Genomic DNA, 27,704 nt, shown 5'->3' on the forward strand with positions numbered 1-27,704 from the left:
ACATTCATATACTTCCTATTACCAAGAGATATGTCTACTGAAGTGGGCAAGCCATATTTTCTTAAAGGAAAATAATGACATCTTTCTGGTGCTAACACCTGATGATCACAAAGGTAGAAATACAGGCCCAGGCCATCATGGCCTCAGGTTAGTGAACGAGGTCACATATGGTTTTGGAATGGACCATGAAGTGACGGCTGCTTTCCCAGCATGCATTGCGGCGGCACAATCCCGTTAATTATCGCGTTGCTGTTACATTTTCGCTTTATTACTTTATTAACTGTGAATACGGAGTGCTTAAACAGAACAGATTTACACGGTGCTCACTGGTCAGAAGGGCAGTCTTTGTGATTAAGTGTCCCTCCCTGCCGTTACATAAGAAATTTCTTAAGAAAGTCTTGTTTCAGTTGGAGAACCTTTTCTGCTTCTGATGTACAGTACTATTATTAATTTGAGCTGTGTAGTTCGCTGAGTCCACATGTAATGACAGTTAAAGCGACATCCATTGTGTCGCACGATCATATTTTCCATTTCACGCGTGAATAAGTTCTACATCTAGCGAATAAGCGCAAGAAATCCTCCCTGTTCGCCAAATACAGGACAAAGACTAGGCTTGAAAGTTGAAAGTAACCTCACATACAATAATTTGCGTATCATCCTCCACGACCACGTGTATGTGTGGATGTTTAAAAAATAAAACAATAACTCTGCAGACAAGTTACTGACACCAAGAAAGGCGGGGGGTCAATAATCTTTGTTACATGTTAAATAATATGCATCGCGAGAATGGCTTTCTTTGCAGCAGCGAGCGGAGGCTGTTCTGCATTACGAGTTGAGTCCTCCTCTTTTCCCCCGTGTGTTAAACGAGGCCAAGAGCTGCGATGAAACAATGGACCGGTAGCACAAGAAGTGCAGAGGAGCGCTGTTCCCCTGCTGTCACACACAACTGTGCCGGGCGACCGAAGCTGCGGTACCGTCCGCCCGTTTCCCCCTCGTCCGAGTCTCTGCTTCGTTCACTCGAGCTGCCTGTTTCTGCCTTGAGCCTCCCACACAGTCGCGCTCCGCAGATGTCCGCCTTCTGCCTCCTCGCCCTGCTTGGTAAGTCTTCACATTTGTCTCCGAATCATCTCCGTGCTCCTCACGTGTTTTTTTTTTCTTTTTACATTTTTTTTAAACCAGGGAAAGATGCGACAGACACCATTATTAATATGTCGGCGCCGCGTACAGCTTCTCTTTGCTCTTCGCGTTCGCGCAGCCCGTGGACGATGAATTCGTTTCGCATTGCAGACATCCTCGCGCTGGGGCTCGTGGCGACGTTCCGCGCAGCGCAAAGCGACAAGCCGGTGTTTTCACGGTGTGCGCAGTGTCAGTGTGCATGTGTATCTCAGACTCTGTGTGTAACTATGTACATATCGCCGACTTCCACAAAGCGCTGCCGACCGCCTGGGCTCAGCAGCTGCTGCCTGGATCTTGCAACTTCGAGCACAATACATGTGGCTACTCGTCCGATCCAGCGTATGCCAGATGGACCATAAACGAAGAAGGTAAGACAATAAATGATTTAAACCGTAACTGACACTTTCCCGTGTGTAAAAACCTTTTTGTGCTTTTTATTGTGCAGGAAAAGAGTGAAAAGTGCTGAAGCCCCTCCAGATGCCCCCTTGTTTATGTGACTTACTTTGTATTCATCAGCTGACACTTTTCTCCAATGCAGCTCATATATTGAGATAACAATTGTTACAAGCTTACAGTTATATCACTGGAGCACTTTACAGTCAGAACCTTGCTCAAGGGTATTACAGCTAGAGGTAGGATTTGAACCTACAGCCTTTGGGTCCAAAGGCAGCAGCACTAACCACTACATTACCACATTCTGCCCATATAGCTTTATCAAGTCGGTTTGTTTGTCTTCACTGTTTCACATGCAGCTGCAAGCTGTGGTTCTTGACGGGATGCTGCACTTTCCTTGAATAGCAGGGTGTGCTTCTTCTCATCCAGACATTTTTTTTTTTTCCTCAGCAAGTTGTGGAATGAGCTCCAAAAAGCCTGGTGTCTTCATTCCTCGCTTAGCTGAGCTATACAAGTCGGTTGGACCAGCGCTGTGGAGTCAAGTACACAAAACCTCTGACTCCAGTAACCCAATAATTGCTTCCAACTCAAACTCCATGGCATGACTCCGACTCCACAGCACTTCCAAAAAGTTGCACATTATTTTGGGGGTAGACTTATGTGGCGAATATATAGGCCTAAACCTATATTACACCTCTCATTTTTGGGGGTCAACTTATACGCCTGATCGACTTATATGCCGACATATATGGTATATTTTTACCGACTTCAGTAACCCAGTAATTGCTTCGGAGTCCACAGCAGTGTTCAAAAGTTGCACATTATTTTGAGGGTTGACTTATCTGGCAAATATAGGCCTAAACCTATATTACACCTCTAATTTTTGGGGGTCAACTTATACGCCGGCATATATGGTACATTTAGTCGGAGTCGGTACATTTTTACTCACTCCGGCTCCAGTAACCCAAGAATTGCTTCCGACTTTATGACTCTGACTCCACAGTATTAGGTCAGACAAATCAGTTGACAAAATTTCACTGTAAAACTCTTTCAGAAGAGCGCACATATTTTTCTTTCCAGACACATGTAACACAAAATGTTATGATTAAGTTAGCAGATATCATTTGTGTTGTGTGCCACGAACAGCAGATGCCTTTAATTAAAAGAATGGTAAAATGCAGTGGCGAAGCTCTTACAGTGGCGAAGCTCTTTTGCATCTTTAAAAAGTTGATATGGAGGACAGCTTTACACCTTTTTTTGGCAGCTTATAGAGTGCCATTAAAGCAGCGATAACACATATGAGCTTGTTGATGGAAAGCCAAGAAGGAAGGGTCTAGAGAAAGAGAGTAGTCGTTCTGTTGGATTTGATGTGCAAAGTTTTGTGGGTTGACTTCTTGCAGTGTTTTTGTCTGAACGTTCAATGTTAGCTATTGTAGTTAGCAAGAGGACAATTTCCAAACATCAACAGTTAATTTTATCATTCGCTTCCAAAGTCTACAGTGCTAGCTAAAAATAAATGTGTCTATTGTAAAACCTCTTTCCCTCATCGTTGAAAGGTAAACTTTGGCTGTCAGTTTGCCAGCAAGCTCAGCAGGTGGCCATGCTCTGGAGGAACTGGGGAAGACACACATCTGCAAATGGAGGAAGGAAAAGGTTTAGGTGGCACAGCGAGTAGCGCTGTTGTCTCACCATGTCTGGGTGGTGTGAGAGGACATGGGTCGATCTCCACTCAGTCTGTGTGGGGTTTGCATGTTCTCCCTGTGTCTGCATGGGTTTCTTCTGGGTGCTCTGGTTTCGTCCCACAGTCCAAAAACATGCTGTTCAGGTTCACCCATAGTGTGTGAGTGACAGAGAGAGTGTGTTCCACTGATGTATGGATGAGTGACCCATTATAAGTAGTGTATCTAGCAGTGTAAGTCACCTTGGTGAATAAGGTGTGTGGGCTGATAACACTACATAGAGTTCATTGGAAGTCGCTTTGGAGAAAAGTGTCTGTTAAATGAATAAATGTAATGTTCACGGTCAGCTTTAAAACATGCTAAGAACATGTGCCAGATAAATTCCACAGAGGCTGCAGTGAAAGAACATAGTCAGTGTTTGACACCGTTGTGCGGATGTCAAGCGATGGTCCACATTGCTCCCAACAGTTCCATAAATCTAGCTGTCAAGCCACAACTGGGTTAAGGCAATGTTTTCTGTTTAGTTTCTCTAGCAACGCAGGGCTGTCAGCACAAAGGAACTTTGTAGGGAAAAGCACATGAACATCCATCCTTATGGTTATTTTTGTACTATGGAGGTATGACTGGTAAAAGCAAGAACTACATATGCAGAGCTCTTTCATCCCTTGTATCACAAGACACCACCAAAAAAGATTAATTATAAACAGGTGTTGGCCTGTTTTGAACCTTTATTCCTCACTGTTAGGATGAGAGATGGATTAAGTTTGTTGCTGGTACCAACTGGCTACTAAGACTGCATCATTCTCTGGATGGAAAGTTTGGTTCAAAAGCATTTGTGTACATGTTTCCCCACACTAATGTAGGTGTTTTCCTTTTTCCAAAGATCTAACTGCATTGGTTATTCTCATTGAAGCAGCTAAAATCCAGTACAACTCATAAAGATCCACTTAATGCAGTGCACTTCATTTGACTTATTGCCTTTTGTCTCAATAGCATCTAAGTGTGTACACTTTTACAAGCTTGTTCTCTTAGCAAGCACAGCCTGCAAGAAGGACATAAAAGGAACACGTGGAACTATAGAAGTCACAAGCTCACATCAGGCAGATTGAGTCAACAAATTGTAACAAGTTAGTCTTGTTATAGAAAAAATTAATTCCGTACCGGTTTGACAAAGTGGGTAGGTAGGTTTATTTTTTCCATTTTTTCCATCTGTTTTCTGGGTAAGAAAATCAAATATATTATTATTCAACAGAAGAGATATTTACCTTATGCAATCACAGAAACACACAGATATTTCTTTGCAATTTCAGCTTGGCAGTAATTGAGTGTGCTTATGATGGAAAGTAATCAATCTAGATTTATTTTGTTGCCTTTAGCTGTACACACACACACACACACTTCCAGAACCGCTTGTCCCTTACGGGGTCACGGGGAACCGGAGCCTACCCGGCAACACAGGGCGTAAGGCCGGAGGGGGAAGGGGACACACCCAGGACGGGACGCCAGTCCGCCGCAAGGCACCCCAAGCGGGACTCGAACCCCAGACCCCCCGGAGAGCAGGACTGCGGTCCAACCCTCTGCGCCACCGCACCCCCTCCTTTAGCTGTATTCCTCTTCAATACCGCAAATTAATGACTGAAATGGGTTTACTAAGTATTGCTGAAATGCCGAGCCAAGACACACTGTGGCCATAAATAAGCATTCCATTATCAGAGACCTCTGGACAGACATGCATTGGGTGGAACATATCATAACATGGGAACTTAATAAAGGAAGCTGCGTGTAAGAGAATGAGACAGCAAACTATTGTTCCTAATGTGATCATCATTTACAATTAGATTTATTCATCTAACAGACACTTTTCTCCAGAGCAACCTACTGCTCTTAGTAAACAAAAGTACATTTCAGCAACAGACAGAGAGATATAGATGCAGACACAATTATTCCCATCAGAGAGAAAAGTGGTAAGGTACGGTAACCTGTTTTTTTCAATTATTTGAGAAATGGCCTTGCATGGGTTCCCTGGGTCACTGCAGTTTTCTGAAGCCAAGTGATTGCATTTCATTGCTATGGCGTCAGCCTTAAATACAGTGACTAGATTACTACCATACTGCCATCAGTGGGATTAGACCTGTCACACATGTTCCTTTCTGCTTATTTTATCTAATGACTCTGTGGCTGAATAACTTAAGAGCAAGTGTTTTGAGGGGGGATTTCTTCTTCTCCATCTTTAAGACATCTGGAGAGAGAGACCTTGGAAGCGACAACAATATAATAAAACGTTTATGTATTTCCAAACCCTGCAACATGTCTTGCATATAGTGCATGTTGATTTAGTTTTACCAAAAAAGCTTAATAAGCATGCTCTTATTCCATTTTATGTATAAAGATCTCACAACAGTACTAGTTGAAGCTGTTTAGGCTTTTTAAACAACAAATCTGTTAATGGCCTTTTAAAACGGGAGGGATTTTCCATGTAAAGCTGTGTCTGCAGACGGGAAAAGAGTAGGAATTTTTTCTACCACAATAACTTCTTTTTCCACTGACTTCACAGTCCATGGTTTAGTGAAAAGCTAGAGTACATCCATTTTTTTTCGTGTAGCACAGACTCTGGGATTTCAGGTACTAGGACATTTGCCCTCTGCTGTAGTGCATCAGTGTCCATCATTTCCACTGATGGACAATGGATCCACTGTCCACACAAACAATGGTCCATCAACACCTTTTCTGCTTTTACTGCAGTGCAACTGTACTCTGTACCAGTACAAGGATGTTCTGTCTCGGTTTCATTTTTACTCACATTAAATCTTACCCAATGGATTTTTAAGGCATAAAGGAAGTGGTAAATACCTTTTCACTCTTGTGGAACTTTCAATAACAAATTAATTCTTCTGATATGCCTTTTTCATTTCTACCACAGGCTCTGGGGTTTGTAACCAAACTCCAATGAAAATCATTCGATAACTTTCTCCAGCATCTGCCGCACACGAAATGGCTCATGGTATTTCTGTCAAAGCTGAAATCTTTACTGATGTACTTATATGTCTGTGATGTTGTTCATACCAGTTTTGGTTTACTAATAAGTGCCCCTCCTATGTTGGTATTAATATTTGGTGGACTCATAGATGCCATCACCATGTTGATGTCTGCTCCTTATGTTGATACATATGTCCTCTCTCATTGCCAGGTCGTTTTATCACTGTGGACACATCTTTCATGGATGGACAGGAGAAAGCTTTTCTGTTGAGCCCAGAACTGGACCTGGTGGACTGGAGCTGCTTGAGGCTGGTTTACCAGATCACTGGAACAGGCTCCTTGCAGGTGCACCTGCGCCCTGAGGACGAGAGCTTTGATTATACCCTGTGGACTGCCAGTAAGCCTTCTGACAGCTGGCTGATTGGCAGTGTTGACCTCCGGAATGCGTCTAATTCCTATAAGGTATGATGTACAAGCATATGTGTGTCAATTGTAACGCTCCAGTATGCTAATTTGTTACCCACTGGGGTCAAAATTATAATGAATGTGACTGTGTGTGGCTGCCCTGCAGTGGACTGGTGTGCCATCAAGGTGTACCCCGATTCACTGTGTCACTGCGTGAGAAGAGCGCTCTATAAAAATACATTGAATTGAATTGAATTGAATAGCCCTGCACCCTGTGCTTCCGGGATAGGCTCTGGACCCCTGAGATTCTGACATGGAAAAACAGTTAAGCAAAGTGATGCAAATGCATACAGGTACTGGTGAAATACAAGGGGAAAAAGTTACAATTTCAAGCAGGATTTGCAGTACAAGAAGAGTACTCATTTGAGTTGTTTCAGCTGTATTAAGGCATTTCAATGGAGACAGCTGGTTGCAAAATGGTTAGTGTTATTCCCTTTGGATCTGAAGGTTGTAGGTTTGATCCTTCCCTCTAGCTGTAGTACCCTTGAGCAAGGTACTTACCCTAAAATTGATCCAGTAAGATTACCCTGCTGTATAAATGAGTAAGCAGTTTTAAGATTGGAATAACTGTAACCTTAACACTGTAACTTGCTTTGGAAAAAAGCATCAGCTAAATGTAAATATTAGTTTACTTCTGCTTTTTTTCTTGTGCAGAGAAGTGAATGGAACTGCGAACAATAGGGCCACTCAAGATAGATTGGACTGGATCAGCAATTGCATATTGCTAAACACCTTTCTAACATTCTTGTGCAGAACTTTGCTCAGCATTCATATTGATATCCAGACATTTTTGTGTTGAAGTTAGTGCTTTAAAACCAGAAAGTCTCCAAAAAATTCTTGAGGTTTTTACTTAAGATAAATAATTGTGTGGGAAAAATCACAGTCTCTGTGTCATTCATGCATTCCTTAATCATTTGTCTGAACCACCAAGAAATAATTGTCTTAACTTGCTGTGAGGAAGCAGCTCATTCTGAATCACATCCTATTTGTCTCCTTGCTTGAAAGCTAACAACCAAACAACATAGATATAACGTTGGGAGGGCCTTGTCCACCTCATGCAAGCTTAATGTTTCCCTGAATATTTTTTGCTGCTGTACCAGTTACTGCCAAATTAAGTGAAAGAAATCAGGGCATGAAATACAGATTGTCAATGCAAATGTCAGGTAAGAAACTGCCTAAAAAGGAGCAAGAATTTCACAATAGAGTTAGAGTTATTAATTCTCGTCTTGTTGATTTATTGCAGTATTTATCTTAATTGAATAAAATATTCTGCAGTTTCTAAAATTTCTGCAGTTGCCTTGGTAGACAGCTGCCTAGCAGAAACACCAAGACATGAAAAGGACTCTGTCCCAAATGCATATTTTACCTGTGAATCATACGTGGAACATTTAGTGGCGCAAATTTGGAAATACAGCTAGCTTCAACACTTAATGAAGGGAAGGGTTGAAAATGAGATTTGTTTGAGGCTACAGTCTGAGAGTTCTCATTACACCTCCTCTTTGCAGGTTGGCTTTTAAAAGCTGTAAACAGTCCGATCCCAGGAAAACTATCAATAAGATGTGCCCCAGTAGATTTTCAAGAGCTGTGTGCGATCTTCAACATGTTTCCTCTCTTTCTGTCTACTTTTCAGATTTTAATAGAAGGCCGACCTAGTAAAGAAGCTGGAAGCAGCGTGGCCATTTTTGAAATTCATGTGGTACCTGGCTACTGCATAGGTCAGTGAGCTCAGATGTGACAGGCTCTATTAGTTATGTAAAATCTTTTGGTTAATTCTGTATCCATTAGCAATATTTTTTTGCTCAGTGACTGGTGACATTTCTTTACCAGAGTGTAACTTCGAGGAGCACCACCTGTGTGGCTACAGTAACCACTGGAACCCCAATGTAAACTGGTATGTGGGAGGCAGCATCGCCCGGGACCCACGGTCCAACCTGCCTGATGATCACACCCTGAGTAATGAGGGAGGTATGGCATCTCCAGACCTCTTTCACAGACCAGATTCTGCTTATGCTGTCTTGGAATACCTGCACACTCCTGCTGCTCCATCCTAACCTTTTTTACCATTTTTTCCAGTTTACAATCAATAAAATTTACCTCTACCTCTTCTTTCCCCAAGCAGGTCACTACATGTATGCAGATTCCGTTTATGCTAAAAAATTCCAGGAAGTTGCCAAACTCTCGTCACCTATGACAACCACACCAATGGAAGGATGCTTATCCTTCTACTACCAGCGAGACCAGGCACGAGGAAACATATTCTCAGTCTTCACCAAAGATCAGCTTGGTCATTATGAGGAAATTTGGAGGCCAGAGGCCTATGCTGCTTCAACATGGAGATTAGTACAAGTTGACATCAAAGCCCCCCATCCCCTCGAGGTCAGTGTAGTTCCATTTCAAGGATTGTGATTCGACAACTGTAGAGGGTACAGAGAGATTCCATACAGAGTAACAAAACAAAGCTGCAGTGACAAACAAAGAAGCCGCAGTTCTATTTCTATAATCAAAACTGCAAACAACCTGAGGGACTGTGGAAATGATGCTCAAGCTATGGTTCCGCCAGAATACTTCAGTTGTTTTGGTGAAACAAAACATATGGCATCCCGAAATGTTCTCCTCCGAAAAGTCCATATCGGAACTGACTAAAATATTCTATAAACAATGTGGCAGAGATATGAGCTCTTTCCGCTAACTGAGCAGACAGTTTACCTCATTTAAAGAGCTTTGTATCTGTGTTAAACTTGCAGCTGTTTTTCCATCAAGGAGTAATAGGTTAGTATTTTCCTTTACAGTTTCCTGGATAATTTAATTCTATTTATAATGTCCCTTTCCTTTTAATTTTCTTTTTCCAGTGGGTTTTGTTTCTTTGACTTAAAATGGATGCTGAAGCCAATTGTCCTAAAAATAGTAATGAAGAAATGTGTTACCTTGAAACTGCGAGTACAGAGTGGAATCATTTATATCACACTCTCTGCATGCATCTCGACTTGTGTTTCTGCCAAAATATCCTTTTTTGTAAAAGACAGCACTGGGAAAATATGCTGGCACATGTGTATAGAATGTAAAATTGTATTATTGGCATACATTATGTTTTAATAGTACTCAACGTGGGCTTTTGTGTTTCTTTCACAACAAACCTGCAACTTGGAGTGGAGATTAGAGCTAGTCACTAGGATCACTGATGGCAAGTGTGTTATCCTGCTTGTTTTGGAAAACCTGTTCTTTGAGCATCCCAGACCCCTGCTGTGACAGCAGTATTAGCTCTCTGTAACTTTTCACATAAGTTGAAAAGTGCTATAGTATTCTGCATGTTTATCACTAGGCATATGAACCGAACAAGGCTGGAAAAAACTAGCTCTCCTTTACAAGTGTGAAACACCATAATGGTTTGGTTTACATGTCATATGATACAATAGACTGTGATTGTGAACAGGTTTAGATCAGTGTTATCCAGCAACATAGACTATTCGTGACAATGCGAATACCTTAGTGGCTAATTAAGGGTCTTGGTGAAGAAGACTTGATGACATAGGATGCTTTCAGTGAAATGCTTGACCTGTAGCATTGTCTTTACATGCACAGTTGCTAACTGAGCAGTGGAGAAGTGGCAGATCTCTACTGATGTGACACATTAACCCATGCAACTGCATTATATTACCAGCCAAAGGCTGTCAGTTGCATTCTTTCCAGCTAACTGGTATACAGAGCATGTTGCATTTGAAATTCCAAGTGCATTATGGAATACAGGATATTCAATATTTATTAAAAGTCGTAGATCTATTAATCTAACTTAATGTACATCTAATGTAATAACTCACATTATGCTAATATTATGAGTTAGGGAGATTTTTCATGGTTTCCAAACTGCCACATTTATTAATAGTCATTAAAATTTTATGCCGTTTTTTTATTTGAAAGTGCCGTTACAGTTTAGCTGAGATGGTAAGAATAGCTTTTTTTTTGGGATCTTACTTACTGAGGACTCCTCCGTGAACCGCCACCTTATCGTGGTGGAGGGGTTTGAGTGCCTGAATGAGTCCAGGAGCTATGTTGTCTGGGGCTACATGCCCCTGGTAGGGTCTCCCATGGCAGACAGGTCCTGGATGACAGACGAGACAAAGCGCGGTTCAAAAACCCCTTATGACAAAAAAATCAAGGCGTCCGTTTACCCCGCCCGGTATGGGGTCACCGGGGCCCCACCCTGGAGCCAGGCCTGGGGGGGGGGCTCGCATGCGAGCGCCTGGTGGCCAGGTCTATGCCCACGGGGCCTGGCCGGGCTCAGCCCGAAGCCACAACGTGGAGCCGCTCTTCGGTGGGCTCACCACCTGCCGGAGAAACCATAAGGGGCCGGTGCGTTGTGATTTGGGCGGTGGTCGGGGCCGAGTGCCCGGCCGACCCGAACCTCGGGCGCCAACTCTGGTTTTTGGGACTTGGAATGTCACCTCACTGGCGGGGAAGGAGCCTGAGCTGGTGCGGGAAGTTGAGAGATACCGTCTAGATATAGTCGGGCTCACTTCCACTCACAGCTTGGGTTCTGGAACCACTCTACTCGATCGAGGGTGGACTCTCCACTATTCTGGCGTTGCCCAAGGTGAGAGGCGGCGGGCTGGTGTGGGCTTATTAATAGCCCCCCAGTTCAGCCGCCATGTGTTGGAGTCTACCCCGGTGAATGAGAGGGTCATCTCCCTACGCCTTCGGGTCAGGGAACGGTCTCTCACTGTCGTTTGTGCTTATGCGCCTAGCGGCAGTGTAGAGTACCCGGCCTTTTTAGAGTCCCTGGGGGGCGTGCTGGAAAGCGCTCCCACTGGGGACTCTGTCGTTCTACTGGGGGACTTTAACGCCCACGTGGGCAGCGACAGTGATACCTGGAGGGGCGTGATTGGGAGGAACGGCCTCCCTGATCTGAACCCGAGCGGTGAGTTGTTATTGGATTTCTGTGCTAGTCGCGGTTTATCCATAACGAACACCATGTTCATGCATAAGGGTGTCCACCAGTGCACTTGGCACCAGGACACCCTAGGTCGGAGGTCGATGATCGACTTTGTAGTCGTTTCTTCTGACCTTCGGCCATATGTCTTGGACACTCGGGTGAAGAGAGGGGCTGAGCTGTCAACTGATCACCACCTGGTGGTGAGTTGGATTCGATGGCGGGGGAAAAAGCTGGACAGACCTGGCAGGCCCAAACGCATAGTGAGGGTCTGTTGGGAACGTTTGGCGGAGGCCCCTGTCAGAGAGGTCTTCAACTCCCACCTCCGACAGAGCTTCAACCAGGTCCCGAGGGAGGTGGGGGACATTGAGTCTGAATGGACTATGTTCCGCTCCTCCATTGTCGGTGCGGCTGTTCGGAGCTGCGGCCATAAGGTCTCCGGTGCCTGTCGCGGCGGCAATCCCCGAACACGGTGGTGGACACCGGAAGTAAGGGATGCCGTCAAGCTGAAGAAGGAGTTCTATCGGGCCTGGCTGGCTCATGGGACTCCTGAAGCAGCTGACGGGTACCGACGGGCCAAACGGAGCGCGGCTCTGGCAGTCGCCGCGGCAAAAACTCGGGCTTGGGAGGAGTTCGGTGAGGCCATGGAGGAAGACTTTCGGTCGGCCTCAAAGAGATTCTGGCAAACCGTCCGGCGACTCAGAGGGGGGAAGCGGTGTTCCACGAACACTGTTTACAGTGGAAGTGGTGCGCTGCTGACCTCAGCTGAGGATGTTCTCGGGCGGTGGAAGGAGTACTTTGAGGATCTCCTCAATCCCTCCGACACGCCTTCCGTAGAGGAAGCTGAGGCTGGGGACTCGGAGGGGGACTCGTCCATTACCCTGGCTGAAGTTGCTGAGGTAGTCAAAAAACTCCTCGGTGGCAAGGCTCCGGGGGTGGATGAGATCCGCCCCGAGTTTCTCAAGTCTCTGGATGTTGTGGGGCTGTCTTGGCTGACACGCCTCTGCAGCATCGCGTGGAGTTCGGGAACGGTGCCTCTGGACTGGCAGACCGGGGTGGTGGTCCCTCTTTTTAAGAAGGGGGACCGGAGATTGTGTTCCAACTACAGGGGGATCACACTCCTTAGCCTCCCTGGGAAAGTCTATGCCAGGGTACTGGAAAGGAGAATCCGACCGATAGTCGAACCTCGGATTCAGGAGGAGCAATGCGGTTTTCGCCCTGGCCGTGGAACACTGGACCAGCTCTATACCCTCACTAGGGTGTTGGAGGGTTCGTGGGAGTTTGCCCAACCAGTCCATATGTGTTTTGTGGACCTGGAGAAGGCATTCGACCGTGTCCCTCGTGGCATCCTGTGGGGGGTGCTTCGGGATTATGGGGTTCGGGGCTCGTTGCTACGGGCTGTTCGTTCCCTGTATGACCGGAGCAGGAGCTTGGTTCGCATTGCCGGCAGTAAGTCAGACCTGTTCCCGGTGCATGTTGGACTCCGCCAGGGCTGCCCTTTGTCACCGATTCTGTTCATTATTTTTATGGACAGAATTTCTAGGCGCAGTCAGGGAACGGAGGGTGTCTGTTTTGGTGGCCGCGAGATCTCGTCTCTGCTTTTTGCGGACGATGTGGTCCTGTTGGCTTCATCAAGTTAAGACTTGCAGCGTGCACTGGGGAGGTTTGCAGCCGAGTGCGAAGCGGCGGGGATGAGAATCAGCACCTCCAAATCCGAGGCCATGGTTCTCAGTCGGAAAAAGGTGGATTGCTCCCTCCGGGTTAGGGGGGAGTTGCTCCCTCAAGTGGAGGAGTTTAAGTATCTTGGGGTCTTGTTCACGAGTGAGGGAAAAATGGAGCGGCAGGTCGACAGACGGATCGGTGCGGCGTCTGCAGTAATGCGGTCATTGTACCGGTCTGTTGTGGTGAAGAGGGAGCTGAGTCGTAAGGCGAAGCTCTCAATTTACCGGTCGATCTACGTTCCTACCCTCACCTATGGTCATGAACTCTGGATCATGACCGAAAGAATGAGATCGCGGATACAAGCGGCAGAAATGAGTTTCCTCCGCAGAGTGGCTGGGCGCACCCTTAGGGATAGGGTGAGGAGCTCAGTCACCCGGGAGGAGCTCGGAGTAGAGCCGCTGCTCCTCCGCATCGAGAGGAGCCAGTTGAGGTGGCTCGGGCATCTGTTCCGGATGCCTCCTGGACGCCTCCCTGGGGAGGTGCTCCGGGCTTGTCCCACTGGGAGGAGGCCTCGGGGCAGACCCAGGACACGTTGGAGAGACTATGTCTCCCGGCTGGCCTGGGAACGCCTTGGGGTTCCCCCAGAGGAACTGGAGGAGGTGTGCGGGGAGAGGGAGGTCTGGAGTACTCTGCTCGGACTGCTGCCCCCGCGACCCGGCCCCGGATAAGCGGAGGAAGATGGATGGATGGACTTACTGAGGAGCAGTAAGATGGAATACGAGGATTGTTCTTCTAGGTATAGTGTTATCAAAATTATGACTGTTGAAGCCTCTTCCCTCCCTCATTTTTCAGCAGATTTTCCATCCATCTCACACAGACCACCATCACCACAACCATCCCTCCTACCTGCTGCAGTAACATAAACATGCATTTTTCACTCTCCCTGTCTCTCACACACAAGCATACACGCTGTTTGAGTTGCTTCAGCCGTCCTTGGAAAAGCCACTGTAAATAAACCATGTGGGATGCACAGGTCGCCTGGAGTGCTTCCCAAAACAAAATGCTTTATTATTCTTGGTTCATTTCTGAGTCACAAAGATTATTAGAAAGAAGGAGTCATGAATTTCATCAGAATTACAGCAAGCCTTGTACTGGCTATCATCAGAAGTCAGTGATGTGCCACCAGTATTCCATAGCCTATTTCATATACCTTCTCCCCTGTATGGCAACCAAGTGGGCATCATTTAGGTTGAGAATGTGTCATTAAGGTATGAGAATGTGTATGTTTGTCAGTGTACTAGACAGAGTGTACTGACAGTGGTCTTTTGTCATGGATGGTAAGTCAACCTGTCCTCTGTCTTTGCATGTACCAGGTCACTTTTGAAGCAGCCTTCAACAGTCCCCGTGGAGGTTATGTGGCTTTGGATGACATTTCTTTCTCCCCAGAGTTCTGCCACACAGAAACAGGTGAGGGGATGGATGGCAGAGTAATACAGTTACATTCTTATTAAACAAAGTGCATCCTGTTTTAAACAAAGCCTCCACCGATAGTAATTTTGCTGTCATGTCAGAGCTTGAGTATCCCAGGGATTCTGAAATCCACGTTACCTGGAGGCTTGTGTTCAGTGTTGGGACACATTTGACCAATTATTCAAAGGTGAGGAGCCAGACAAAAACTGATCCAAAAAACAGGCTCCCATGAAAGTTTTACGTTGCATTTAGTAACACTTTTCCAAAGCAGGGGGGGCATGGTGGGCAAGCAGGTTTGGCCAGGTCCTGCTCTCTGGTAGGTCTGGGGTTTGAGTCCCGCTTGGGGTGCCTTGTGACAGATTGACGTCCCGTCCTGGGCGTGTCCCCTCCTCCTCCAGCCTTGTGCCCTGTATTGCCGGGTTCAGCTCCAGTTTGCTGCGGCCCCACTTGGGACAAGCAGTTTCAGTCAATGTGTGTGTGTGTTTTCTCCAAAGCGACTTACAATGTTAAGCTACTTTGCAATTATTTACCCATTTTTACAGCTGGGTAATTTTTACTGAAGCAATTTAGGGTAAGTACTTTACTCACTACAGCCAGAGGTGAGATTCAAATCAGTGACCATTGGATCCAAAGACAACAGCTCTAACCATGAGGTGACCACCTTCTAAGTTTCAAATAATAATTGGAATGCCTTGGCTATATTTGAGTTGTTGGGACCTATCCCTTGAGCCAGGCCATTTGCTTATTAGGGTGGAGGCTGGGTGACATGTCATGATTGGTGAGACAGTCTGAAAAGGCTATGGAGAGCCATCTTGTGGGCTTGTCACCTGCAAGGTGGGATCATGAGCCAAATACAATCTGTTGGGCAACATGCAGAGACAGGAAAAATCAGGACAGCTGAGTGTAACGCAAAGGCAACTGGCTCCTGGGACATGGGATGCCACTACACTGTAGGGAAGGAACCAGACTTCTTGATAAGTGGTGATTTCTCCCTTATCTGGAATTGCCCCATGGGAGAGGCTTAAGGTGCAGGGATACTTGCTAGCTCTCACAGTTGTGCAGAGTATTAAGCCTTTCCAAAGAAGGTACCCAGTGCAGCTGTTTCCTGAGTACTTTAGGCCAAAGGTCAACGATCAGCTTTGTTGTAATGTTATCTGACCTGAGGCAGTATGTTTGGGACACCTGTCTGACAAAGGCTGCCTAGTTGTGACTTGATGGCCACCTCATGGTGAGCTGGATGTGACAGCTGGGGAGATCACTGGAACAACAAGGAAGGCCCAAGAAACTAGCAAATGTCTCCAAAGAGGGTATAGCAGAGCCTTTGGTTTGTGATGAGTTTAACTCACTTGTCTAAAAGATGTTTTGTATTTAGAGAAGACACTGGAGGTCAGGAGCAGTGGGTAAGATTGTCAGACCCTGTCATGGCGGTAAATTAACAATCTGTTAGTGGATGGTAATGGTGAAAGAAGCTCTCAGGTTGAAGAAAGAAGCCTATGAGGCATTACAATCACAAAAATCTCAAGGTTTGGTTGAAAGGTACCAACTGCATTCTCTACCATGTTTTTGTGACTGGTCTGATCTACGATTTAAAATCACCAAAAGAATATAAAGCATGTTAGACTTTAAAAAAGCACTGGCATCAATCCAATGTGTACAGTATGTGTACACCTGCCAAGTTAAACGTAAAAGCTGAATATGACTGCTGGATGGTGCTGTTTGTTACAGAGCCGATGTTTGACCCTTCCACTGCAAGCTGTGACTTTGAGGATGGATTTTGTCAGTACTACCAGGAACGTGCCGAAGGATCAGTATGGAACAGAGTGTCAGTGAAGCCCAATGCCTACAGGCTTGGAGATCATACCACAGGTTCAGGTAAGTTAGCTGGAAAAGGCTGCAACAGTATGTATTCTGCTTTAGCTTACATGGTAATGTTGGCAAGTTGGGGAATTGTGGGCAAGTAGAAATACTAAGTGATATCATTCAACACTACAGTTCAGTTTTGATACTTTGGTACTTCAGCTTAATATTGTTACGTACAGTACATATATACTGTGCTGTGGAGAAGTATTTACCCCCTTTCAATTTTCTCTATTTTGCAGCTTTTCATTACAGACATGAGCCGCTTAACGATGGGGCTATGTTCTGAGAAATGCGTTGAAGGGCGATTTCGTCGTTATGTGAACATTATGGAGTGTACTTATACAAACCTAGATGGTATAGCCTCGATCATAAAGTGTACTTATACACACCTAGATGGTGTAGCCTCTATCATAGAGTGTTCTTATACAAACCTAGATGGTATAACCTCAATCACACACACACACACACACACACCTAGATGGTATAGCCTTGATAATAGAGCGTTCTTATACAAACCTAGATGGTATAGCCTTGATCATAAAGTGTACTTATACACACCTAGATGGTATAGCCTCGATCAAAGGGTGTACTTATACAAACCTATATGGTATAGCCTTGATGCAGTCAAGAGACACAGTAAACATGAGATTTATGATGCTGCTGCCGGCGTAACACAGCAAACTGTTTTACAGTAAACTTTTTTATTAGTACAAAGAGTACACTGTAAAATAACGATAAAAGTATAGTATAGTAAATACATAAACCAGTAGCATAGGTGTTTATTATCATTATCAAGTATTATGTACTGTACATTATTGTATGTGCTATACTTTTATATGACTGGCAGCGCAGTAGGTTTGTTTACAGCAGCACCACCATGAACACGTGAGTAATACGTTGCGCTACGACGTTGCTAGTTGATAAGAATTTTTCAGCTCCATTATAATTTTATGGGATCATCGTCGTATGTGTGGTCAGTCTTTAAGTGAAACATTGTCAAGCAGCGCATGACTATTAAATTTGATTAGATCGCTTTGTCAATTTTAATAGTATATGAATGGAATGTCAGAGAGAAAAATTCAAACAAGTATTGTTTTGTGTCATTTCCTTGCTGTGGAAGAGTGTGAAACGTGCAGTCATATGCCTGAAAAAAGTAACCTTTAGTCAGTAAGTGGTTTCTCCGTCTTTAACTCCAGCTAAACGCTTCCTGTAGCTGTTGCCCAGGGCCTCACAGCACTTTGGATCAGCTTTGTCCCACTCATCCGAGCAGAACTGCTTTAGTTCAGCAGCATTTGCAAGTTTTTCAAGCATGAACAGCTCTTTTCAGGTCTCGCCTCAACATCTCAGTCAGGACTTTGACTAAACAGCTCCATAACTGTAATTTTGTTTTCTGCAGCCATTTTTATACTTGTTTCAATGTATGTTTGGAATCATTGTCACTTAGCATGACCCAGCTACACTTAAGTCTTCAGGCATAACGGGGTCCAAGGCATCCAAAAAGTTCTACTTTTGATTCTTCAGACCACGGAATATTCTTCCAGAAGTCTTGAAAGACGTCTAGGTGGCTTCTACATTTATTCATTTAGCAGACGCTTTTCTTATCATCGACTTACAATGTAAGCTACTCACAATTATTTACCTATTTATACAGCTGGGTAATTTTACTGGAGCAGTTTATGGTAAGTACCTTGCTCAAGGGTACTATAGCTGGAGGTGGATCCGAAGACAGTAGCTCTAACCGTTACACTTCTAGCTGTCTCTGGCTTTTGGCAAACTATTGATATAAGTGTGTATCCCATTTTTGTACAACTTGTGAATTTTCTTGTTGTGGACTCATAAACACTGACTAGGGTTTAGGCAAGAGAGACCTGCTTTCTTGGTTACCTCTATGTTGTGGCATTCTTTTTGAGCCCATTAATGTTTTTATGTCTTGCTCATGGAGAAATTTTCCAAGGATGGCCACTCCTAGGTAGGTTCAGTGAAACCCAATGTCTCATGCCTTCTGCTGGTAAATGCTTAGGTAGTTGAAAGTTTTATTGGACAAAGCTGCCCAAATCAGGCCTAACTGTAGCTGATTCTAATTACCCTGACATTTACATTTACATTTTCATTTACATTTATTTATTTAACAGACACTTTTCTCCAAAGTGACTTCCAATGAACTCTATGTAGTGTTATCAGTCCCCACACCTCATTCACCAAGGTGACTTACACTGCTAGATACACTGCTTATAATGGGTCACTCATCCATACATAAGCAGTTCATACCCTCATCATATCCTTGTGATTTGTCTGAGTAAAATTAGGGAGCAGTTGCTTTTTCCTCCCTATGAATGTACATTTAATTGTCTTCCACACTAAGGAAATGACATGAAAACAACACTGATATAATAATCTTCATTCATGTATTACTAGAGGGGATGCGGTGGCGCAGTGGGTTGGACTGCAGTTCTGCTCTCGGGTGGGTGTGGGGTTCGAGTCCCGCTTGGGGTGCCTTGCGACGGACTGGCGTCCTGTCCTGGGTGTGTCCCCTCCCCCTCCGGCCTTACGCCCTGTGTTGCCGGGTAGGCTCCGGTTCCCTGTGACCCTGTATGGGACAAGCGGTTCTGAAAATGTGTGTGTGTGTGTGTGTGTGTGTGTGTGTGTGTGTGTGTGTGTATTACTAGAACTGACAAAAATCTGATCCAATTTAATGTCAAGAAGTTACAAAAGAGGAGAAAGTTGGAAAGGGTTAAACACTTCTTTACACTACTCTATACATTAATTCCTATTAAGTTCTGTGTAGGAAAAGTTTTACCCCTTATTAGGAATTTCAAGGTACAAATGATTTTTTTTGCAGAATCCTTTTTAGTTTCGTGCATGTTCCAATACTCTGAAATACCAGTTCCTTTTGAGAGATGTAGTTTGCTTTGCTTTGACTTTTCAGTTTAATTCATCCCGTATAACTATTGCCCAGATGTACTCAAACTTTTGATGGGTATTCTAGAAGTCTGTACAACTGGAAAGAGGAATGTGCAAAGTGAAAATTGTTGTCCTCCCCAACACAGGCTCCTTCCTATTGGCTAATACCCGCTTCACCTCCAGACCTGGCTACGTGGGCCGCCTCCATGGACCATTCATGCCTGGGAACCTGAAATATTGCCTAAGGTTTTACTACGCCCTGCATGGTTTTGTCAAAATAGACAACGCCCTGTCGGTCTACATCTATGACGAGAACAACATAGCCCAGGAGAAGATCTGGACTGTATCTGCAAGCGCAAAAGATATCTGGTTTGAAGTGGATATCACCTTCCAGAAGCCCATGCCCACCAAGGTATTCAGTCTGGACAAGTTCAATAAGAAAAACACACCAAAAGTTCTAATTATAACAAAAGACTCTGTCATTAGGAGGAATACATTTGCTGCGCATATGTTTTCAAAGATGTCCAAGACAAACTGATGGGGTTTCACATCAGACAGGAATAGAGGGACCCTTGGGGTACACATTGGCAAAATATGATCCAATCAGAAGCAAAATCAAAATCAAATGAAGGTATAATAGATGCCAGATTTCAGATAATATAATAGCTGATCTCCAGCAGCGTTATAAAGAGTTTTATGTTAGGCAATATCATAACTGCGGGTTGGATTCATAACGGCATAGTGGCACAGCACCTGGGTGGTGTGAGAGGACATGGATTCAATCCCCGCTCAGCCTGTGTGGAGTTTGCATGTTCTCTCCGTGTCTGTGTGGGTTTCCTCTGGGTGCTCTTGTTTTCTCCCACAGTCCAAAGAGATGCGGTTCAGGTTCACCCATAGTGTGTGAGTGACAGAGAGAGTGTGTTCCACTGATGTATGGATGAGTGATCCATTGTAAGTAGTGTATCTAGCAGTGTAAGTCACCTTGGTGAATAAGGTGTGTGTGCTGATAACACTACACAGAGTTCATTGGAAGTCACTTTGGAGAAAAAAGCATCTGCTGAATGAAGTAACATTATAACAGGCTGCTTTGTAGTTCAGTATTGTGAGAATGGAGTGTGTGTGTGGACAGAGGTTAAAGCCTTTGAACCGTAAACAAGCAATCAAAGACATGAAGAAACTGCTGTTTCTGGAGTCTGGAGCTGCTTTTCGGCAAACAGCTGGCTTTTGTGGGGAGGAAGAAGACAATAACAAATACTCTCTTACACATAATCTGTTGTATATTTCTGATGTTCTTTAGATTGTTTTCTTCCACTCATGGGTCAGGTTTGTGGTTTACAGTTTGTCAGTGCATCAGTGTGGTGTGGTGTGCATGGGATTTTTGAAATTCAGATTCCCTTTGGTGGAGAACTTGTTATTAATAGCATCTGCTGCTGGGTCGCTGCACACTAAGCTACATATGCAGTATACAATAATTTCTCTTATCCAGATGTAATTGCACATTCCCACATTTTTAAAACAGTTCTTAAAATCAGTTTTTCTCCTCATTTCAACCCAAAGTAGTCAGCTTTGGCCAAATGTTCTTCACTGAGCATTTTGGAGCTATGACTATCACTTACTCCAGGGAATGATGATGAACTGGGTAATGCACAGCTCCCAAACTTGGATATAAAAACAATTATATCTGATATTTAGGTGAGACAGTCACAATACATGAATGATTATGAGCTAATGGAATTAATAACGGAAATTGCAGTGGGCAGTGAAATTTGAAGTGTGTTTTTGGGATTCATGCACAGGATGTCCCCATCCTGTTCTCCAGGTGGTGTTCGTCAGTATATGTAAGAACTTCTGGGACTGTGGACTGGTGGCTCTTGATGACATCACTGTGGCACTAGGGGACTGCCGTATCGCAGCCGGTAGGAAAAATTTTCACCTTTGTGGGTGTGGAGTTCAGCAATGGCACAAAGAAAGCATTATTCAGTTAACTGATGCTTTATCCCCAAACTACTTATAATTATTTATCCATCTGGGCAGTTTTACCAGAACAATTTAGGGTAAGTACTTTACTCAAGGGTAATACAGCTGGAGGTGGGGTTTGAATGTGTGACTTTTTGGTCCAAAGGTAGCAGCACAAACCCCTACACTACCAGCTGTCTCCATGTTTACATTGATCGCTCTTTAGAGGCTCAAGCTGTTCTTCCATCAGAGGCCAAAGGACTGTATTCTGCACCGTTTATCCCCAGAGAACGAAAGGGAACAAGGAACGGCTATTTCAAGGCAGAATGATTAAATACAGGATGTTGCAATGAGTTTCCAAGGAATAGATTTTCATTTCCTCCAGAACCCTTAACAGAGAGTGATTATTTTCTGCTTTGTTTTTAGCGATTAGGTTCAGTAACATTTGAAAGGAAGGCTAAGCCCGTGTGACGTGCACAATTATTATCGTCACAGGCAAAAAGATGCTAAGAAGGGGGTCAAAGGCTCAGCTCAGTTAGAATGCAGAGAAATCAGTGAGCAGTTACTGTGTGTATATTGTGTATATATTATTGTAGCAAGAGAAGGGGCCGACACGGTCTGGTGAGTGGCAGGTGAGGGATTTTATTTCTTTGTGTTTGTCACACAGGGACTAGTGAGGGGAGGGAACGGGGGTGCAGGGAACACGTGCAGATCAGGAGCGGTTGGTGAGGGACGTGAAGAACAGGGTCGCTGTCGCACTCGGCATCAATCGCTGCCTGAGGTCGTCGCCCCCAGGAAGTCCTCAGACTCTCTCTCTTCACTGTTGGAGGCCGGGAAAGAAATAGAGGTGTCGATTATTCTCAGCTGTCCCAGCTCCGCCCCCTCTTCAGATTGCCCCGTCGTGCTACAATTATATTACTATCCGAGTAAACGACAAAGCAACTTATGCTCCAGAATGGGAAGATATGAGTCTGAACATAATGTGTAAAGTACAGTCATCACTTGAGTCAGACTTCAGAAACAATAAGATCAGAGAGAAAAATTACAGTATGTGCCTTGTTACAGTGGTGTCACGAGGGCTGGTGTCACCCAGTGTGGTAACTCATGGTGTCACCCCCCTGCCCATGGACCTCCTCCCATATCAGACCATACAGAATCCTTAGTAATGATTTTTGTACTAATGTTACTTGTAAATCGTAATTCCCCTATATCACTGAATTAAATGGCAATAGTAGTGGCATAAACAACTAGCAAAATTAAAATTACACCTTTAGATTACAATAATAGCACAGCCTAAATGTATATATGTATATACATATATATGTATATACATATATACATATAAATGTATTATACATATACATATATATGTATAAATGTATATATGTTTATGTATAAATGTATATATGTATATAAATGTATATGCATTTACATACTTTCATGTGCTTAAAGTGAAAATTCGGTAAGAAAAAAATAGAATTTAAAGAAAAACGTTTAAGAACTACATCAAAATTATGCTTATTTTAACATTATTGATATATGTTCACAAATACTAATTACCACAATATTGTAGCTAAAACACCAGAAAATGTGACGAAATCAGTGACTATAAAAACAGCAGCGGCGACGAAAACAAGAGCGCGTGTTTGTAGCGCGCGGAGACGAAACCACGTGATTCGAAGCATCACTTAATTGAGTAATAATGAGATCTCTGAGCGGAGCGCATTGGAAGGTTCGAAAAGTAAATGAGCACCGAGTTTTATCCTTGTAGGTATATTGAGACATGTCAGCTGGGCTTTATTATGAAAAATGTTTCTGTTCTTTTGACTAACTACAGGGATATTTTTATAAAAAGTAATACATTTCCCCTGAAACACAGCACAAAAATTTTATAGACAGTCATTTTGGTATCACCCGGTGTAACCCAGACCCTAATCTAACCCTAACCCCCCGCACCCCCCTAGTGACTCCATTCTCTTGTTATACTAGTGCAAATGAATTGCTGTATTTTCACTGGATGACGTTCGCCTTTCAGAATGTTTTCCTTGCTGGTAGCTGGAGAAATTGAGGTCGAAGTTAGCATTGAGAACATGTGACATGGTTGTCAGGTCTCCCACGGTGAAGTGACGCTGGTCTGTTCACAGGTCTGCAGCAGTCCCTTACCAGGCAGTGCAGCTTCGAGGTGGACGACTGTGGCTATACTCAGGACAGGGAGAGCGACGCGAGCGACTGGGTGCGCATGCGAGGCCATACGCCCACCTCGTACACTGGTCCGAGGGGGGACCACACCACAGGGGTAGGTAAGTCAACAACTGGCTCACTCCCCTCCTCTCTTATTGCTTTAAAGCACTTTGAGGCGTGTGAAAACGTGAGGACGACTTCTTCGTCAGAGCCAGAACTTGAGCCTTCAGATCATTTCAGTTCATTTGAGAACAAGATCTCCCTCCTGAAGTGGTGATGTGTCCCATGAGGCCTCTGCTCAGTTATTACATCCGTTATTACTGTCCTGTGTTGCCTCCCCTGGTGCCATTAGTAAAGGACTGATGGGTAAAGGACTGGTGCGACGCTGGGCATCTTAGCAAGAGGCCAGTAAATTGAGTGACTGCCACCTCAAGGACATTTTTACGCCTCTTTGTTGATTTGCTTTTGATGCTCCAATGGAACCTCAAGAAACAATGTTATTTTCCAAATAACTTGCAAAGTTATGTGTTCCTGGTCTTTTGCGGAGTATGTTTTCTGTCCTTTCTGTCCAGCTTCTCTAAATGCCGGCACACTGAATTCAGGTTTAAGCTTCATCCAAACTGTTGGTGTCAGAACATCTTTAAAGGGTTTGTGTGCAAACACAATCATTCTTAAAGTCGTAGATGATTTGCGGAGCCTCGGCGAGATTCGTGCAAGTTAACACATGACGCTGCCAACAGTCTGTAGTTTTTTACCTTTTAAGGAAATGTACTAGATGAAGTTTACATGTGTCTTCCAAAGGCTACTTCATGTACATAGAGGCCTCCCATATGCTCCCTGGTCATTCGGCCCGGCTGCTCTCCACCGAGCTGCGCGGATCCACTGGGCCCCAGTGCCTCGTTTTCTTCTACCACATGCACGGGTCTGGGACGGGCCTGCTGAATGTCTTCCTGCGGAGGGTGGACAGAGAATACGACGCGTTGCTCTGGAGACGCAGAGGAGAGCACAGCATATCCTGGATGAAGGGCATGGTCGAGTATACATGTAAAACGAGACACCAAGTGAGTGACATACTCATTACAGCCAAAGTATAGAAAGTCCAAGTCAAGGCTTTACTAAAACATGATGGGGGGACAGCGCTGTCACACTAACTCTTGACATCTGTTCTGTTGCAGATTCTGTTTGAGGCCATTAGAGGACCATCAATAAGAAGCGATATTGCGATCGATGACATAATATTTAAAAAGGGGCCTTGCAAAAACACAGGTGTGTTCCTCTATACAAGTTTGCTCACTGTGCTCAAAAGTAATGCAGTTTTAACATTACATTTCTTGAAACTGTCTAACAAACTGTGATAAAGTGAGAGTATTGAATTACCATAGCTATCCAGACTGGATACCGGTTATCGTCACCGGGGTGTGAAAAGAGAGCGCGAAGTTTAACTTGTGTTTGCAATGACAACCAATGTTTTAATGTGTAGATGTGATATGTAAAGCAATTGGAAGTGTTTTTAAATATTTGTCATCCAACCCGGACAGTCTCTGGCAGACATACAAGGCCTTTTATAGCCCAATTAACCCTGAAAGAGTGACATCATTTCCTTTTTGCTGATTCAGGTCCCAAATGTGCAGTAGTGTGTGTCTGTTACTAGAAAGGGGTGTAGAAATGTGTGGCCTCAGTAGTGTCTCTTCCTGACACCCTGTAAAAGACCATGTGGCTTTAATCGGTGATGGGGTGTGGACTGGCAAGATGTGCAGATCCTGCCGCTGACTCAGCATCCCCCCTACCCTAAAGTACGCTGATGCCAGCATGTAAACGTCTCTGGAGCCAGAAGAGTGTGTGTGGCTTTCATAAGTGACCTCAGTCAGTCAGTCGCTCGCTCACACACTCACTCACTCACTCACTCACTCACTCACTTACTCAGGCATTCAGTCACTCACTCATTCACTCAATCAGTCACTCACTCAGACATTCAGTCGCTCGCTCGCTCGCTCACTCACTCAGTCGCTCGCTCACTCAATCAGTCAGTCAGTCGCTCTCTCACTCACTCACTCACTCAGATATTCAGTCTCTCACTCATTCACTCAACCAGTCAATCGGTCAGTCACTCACTCACTCACTCCCTCGCTCACTCATTCACTCACTGAGACACATCCAGGACCTGGTTCTGCTGTAAGATCTTCAACAGACCTGGCTTATAAACCCCCATTTTTTGGCAAAGAAGCCATTTGAACCCGTTTGAAGGTGCAGAATTTATGTTGCATATCTAATATTCCATACGGAAAAGGCACTCAAGCCAACTAGCACCTTGTTTTCTCTCTGTGCAGGCGCTGTGGACAACATTCCGTACTCCGGCTTCTCCGAGAACTTGAACGAGGTTGAGTACTGAGCGTGCTGCTGCTCTCGACGTGTCTGCATGGAGGGGGTGGAGATGAAAGAGTTGCACACTAAAGTTAAATAGAGTAAAGCAGTAATTATGTTTATGTTTATGTATGGAGTCTCGTGGGTGGACGGAGACGTTTTTATTACAAGCCAACTCAGACAGAGAGTATCCAACAGTGCACTGGGGTGGGGTCTCGAGGAAGATGCGGCCATTTGAAACATCCCAAAACTCTCTGTTTGGTGCTTTATATTCTAGGGAAAACATCATTTTACGATTAAGGGAAACAATTTAGGGTGGAGAAAGGTCTGCTGAAGGATCGCATGCTTTTCATTGGGTTATAGAAGAATCAGCCAGCTTTCCTCCCACTCATACCGGAGACTCATAGTATGCAAGAATCGATTTGGGGTCAGTAGTTCCCTGATTTCTTTCTTAGATCTTCTTCTGTCAGCATGGATTCCTCTAACGTTGCAACGTTGCAACGATGCCATAGTTCCCTGACTTGAGCAGTTCTCCACTCCCTTCAAAAAAGCCGTGATTGGGGTTTTCCTGGTTTTTATACACAATGTCAAACCACCAGAATTCCGTATCTCAAATGACTGAGTAAGGACTGTATTTATGCTTTGGTGGATGGAGACCCTTGTATGAGATGTGTTCTTCTCTAACGCAGGATTCCTTTGAGTTCAGATATTGTTGGCTCCCTCTTGTGGCCAGAGATCCACATTGCAGGTAAAGCCCAAGCACTGTACATGTGCTATGGGAGCAGCACAGAAAACAATAAACAGTTAACCAATTAAACAGTTAATCAAACATCAGTTTAGAAAGAGCACTGCCTTTATCACTGACTCTCCTGCATCTGATTGCATTAATTATGAATACAGTGTTTCTGTAGAGTTTCCATAATTTCAGTCAAGACCTGCCCAGTTGTGACCAGGGATGTATGGCCAGTCTTAAAGGTTTTAATCTTGTGGATTAATTCTTAGTGAAAAGTGATCATTTCAGATCACTTTGAAGTATTGATAGGTTGACAAGTTAAGCTGCAAGGACAGCAAATGCTTGTGGGTCAAGGCTAAGTTATTGATTAGCTCAACCTCTTTTAAGCATTATAGAAGCAGGTAGAATACTCTGCTACCAGAAGGTTACCAGTTTGCCCCATGTGTGGCCCCATTATAATACCTTTGAGTAACTTACATATCATGCATTCCTCCACTGGCTAGATATTAAGGTTGGCTATGCAGCTTTAATTTCTGCAATCGCAGTAAACCGAGAGCAGGCACAAAGTAACGTGGAAAGAAACAGAAATATCTGTAAGTGGACACATGGGGTTACTGTGGGTAATGAGTTTTTTTGTAATCAAGAATTTGACAAGATGACAGTTTGTCTTCAACATTTTGAGGTATATGTAGAATATTCTGCACGTTTACAGCACAGATATTTTACCGACAATGTGCTGATGCTTGATTTGCGATAAATAACCCTGCTACCCTTTACAAGATCAGCCAGTTTGTACAATTTCACAACGGATCTACAGTGTGCATCATCTTAACCCACTGTGTTCTAGCAGTAGTAAGAAAATTCTTACCCATACATTTATTTTGTTTTGATTTTCTTCTTTATTTTAGCCAACATATACTGCAGTTTGTAGGATTCCTATTTAATAAAAGTTAAATATTGTGGTCCA

General features: G+C 44.2%; 1 protein-coding gene across 3 annotated transcripts; it reads left to right on the forward strand.

Annotated features, from left to right (window-relative positions):
- The first annotated feature begins 128 nt into the window (after positions 1–128).
- On the forward strand, positions 129–27,704 carry mamdc2a (MAM domain containing 2a). Of its 3 annotated transcripts, none has more exons than XM_018759969.2 (14): positions 129–1,098; positions 1,431–1,544; positions 6,436–6,686; positions 8,320–8,404; positions 8,517–8,654; positions 8,806–9,065; positions 14,649–14,742; positions 16,471–16,617; positions 19,653–19,918; positions 21,326–21,422; positions 23,607–23,762; positions 24,445–24,704; positions 24,819–24,909; positions 25,971–27,704. In XM_018759969.2, the coding sequence occupies exons 1-14, from the start codon at positions 882–884 to the stop codon at positions 26,030–26,032; spliced, it is 2,238 nt and encodes a 745-aa protein (XP_018615485.2). In that variant the 5' UTR covers positions 129–881; the 3' UTR covers positions 26,033–27,704. The 3 variants fall into 3 exon arrangements, with proteins under 3 accessions (XP_018615485.2, XP_018615486.2, XP_018615487.2); XM_018759970.2 differs by having other exon boundaries at positions 8,809–9,065; XM_018759971.2 differs by lacking the exons at positions 24,819–24,909; positions 25,971–27,704 and having other exon boundaries at positions 23,607–23,758; positions 24,445–24,526.

The sequence above is a fragment of the Scleropages formosus genome, chromosome 17 (assembly GCF_900964775.1).
Source record: "Scleropages formosus chromosome 17, fSclFor1.1, whole genome shotgun sequence".
Taxonomy (NCBI): Eukaryota; Metazoa; Chordata; class Actinopteri; order Osteoglossiformes; family Osteoglossidae; genus Scleropages; species Scleropages formosus.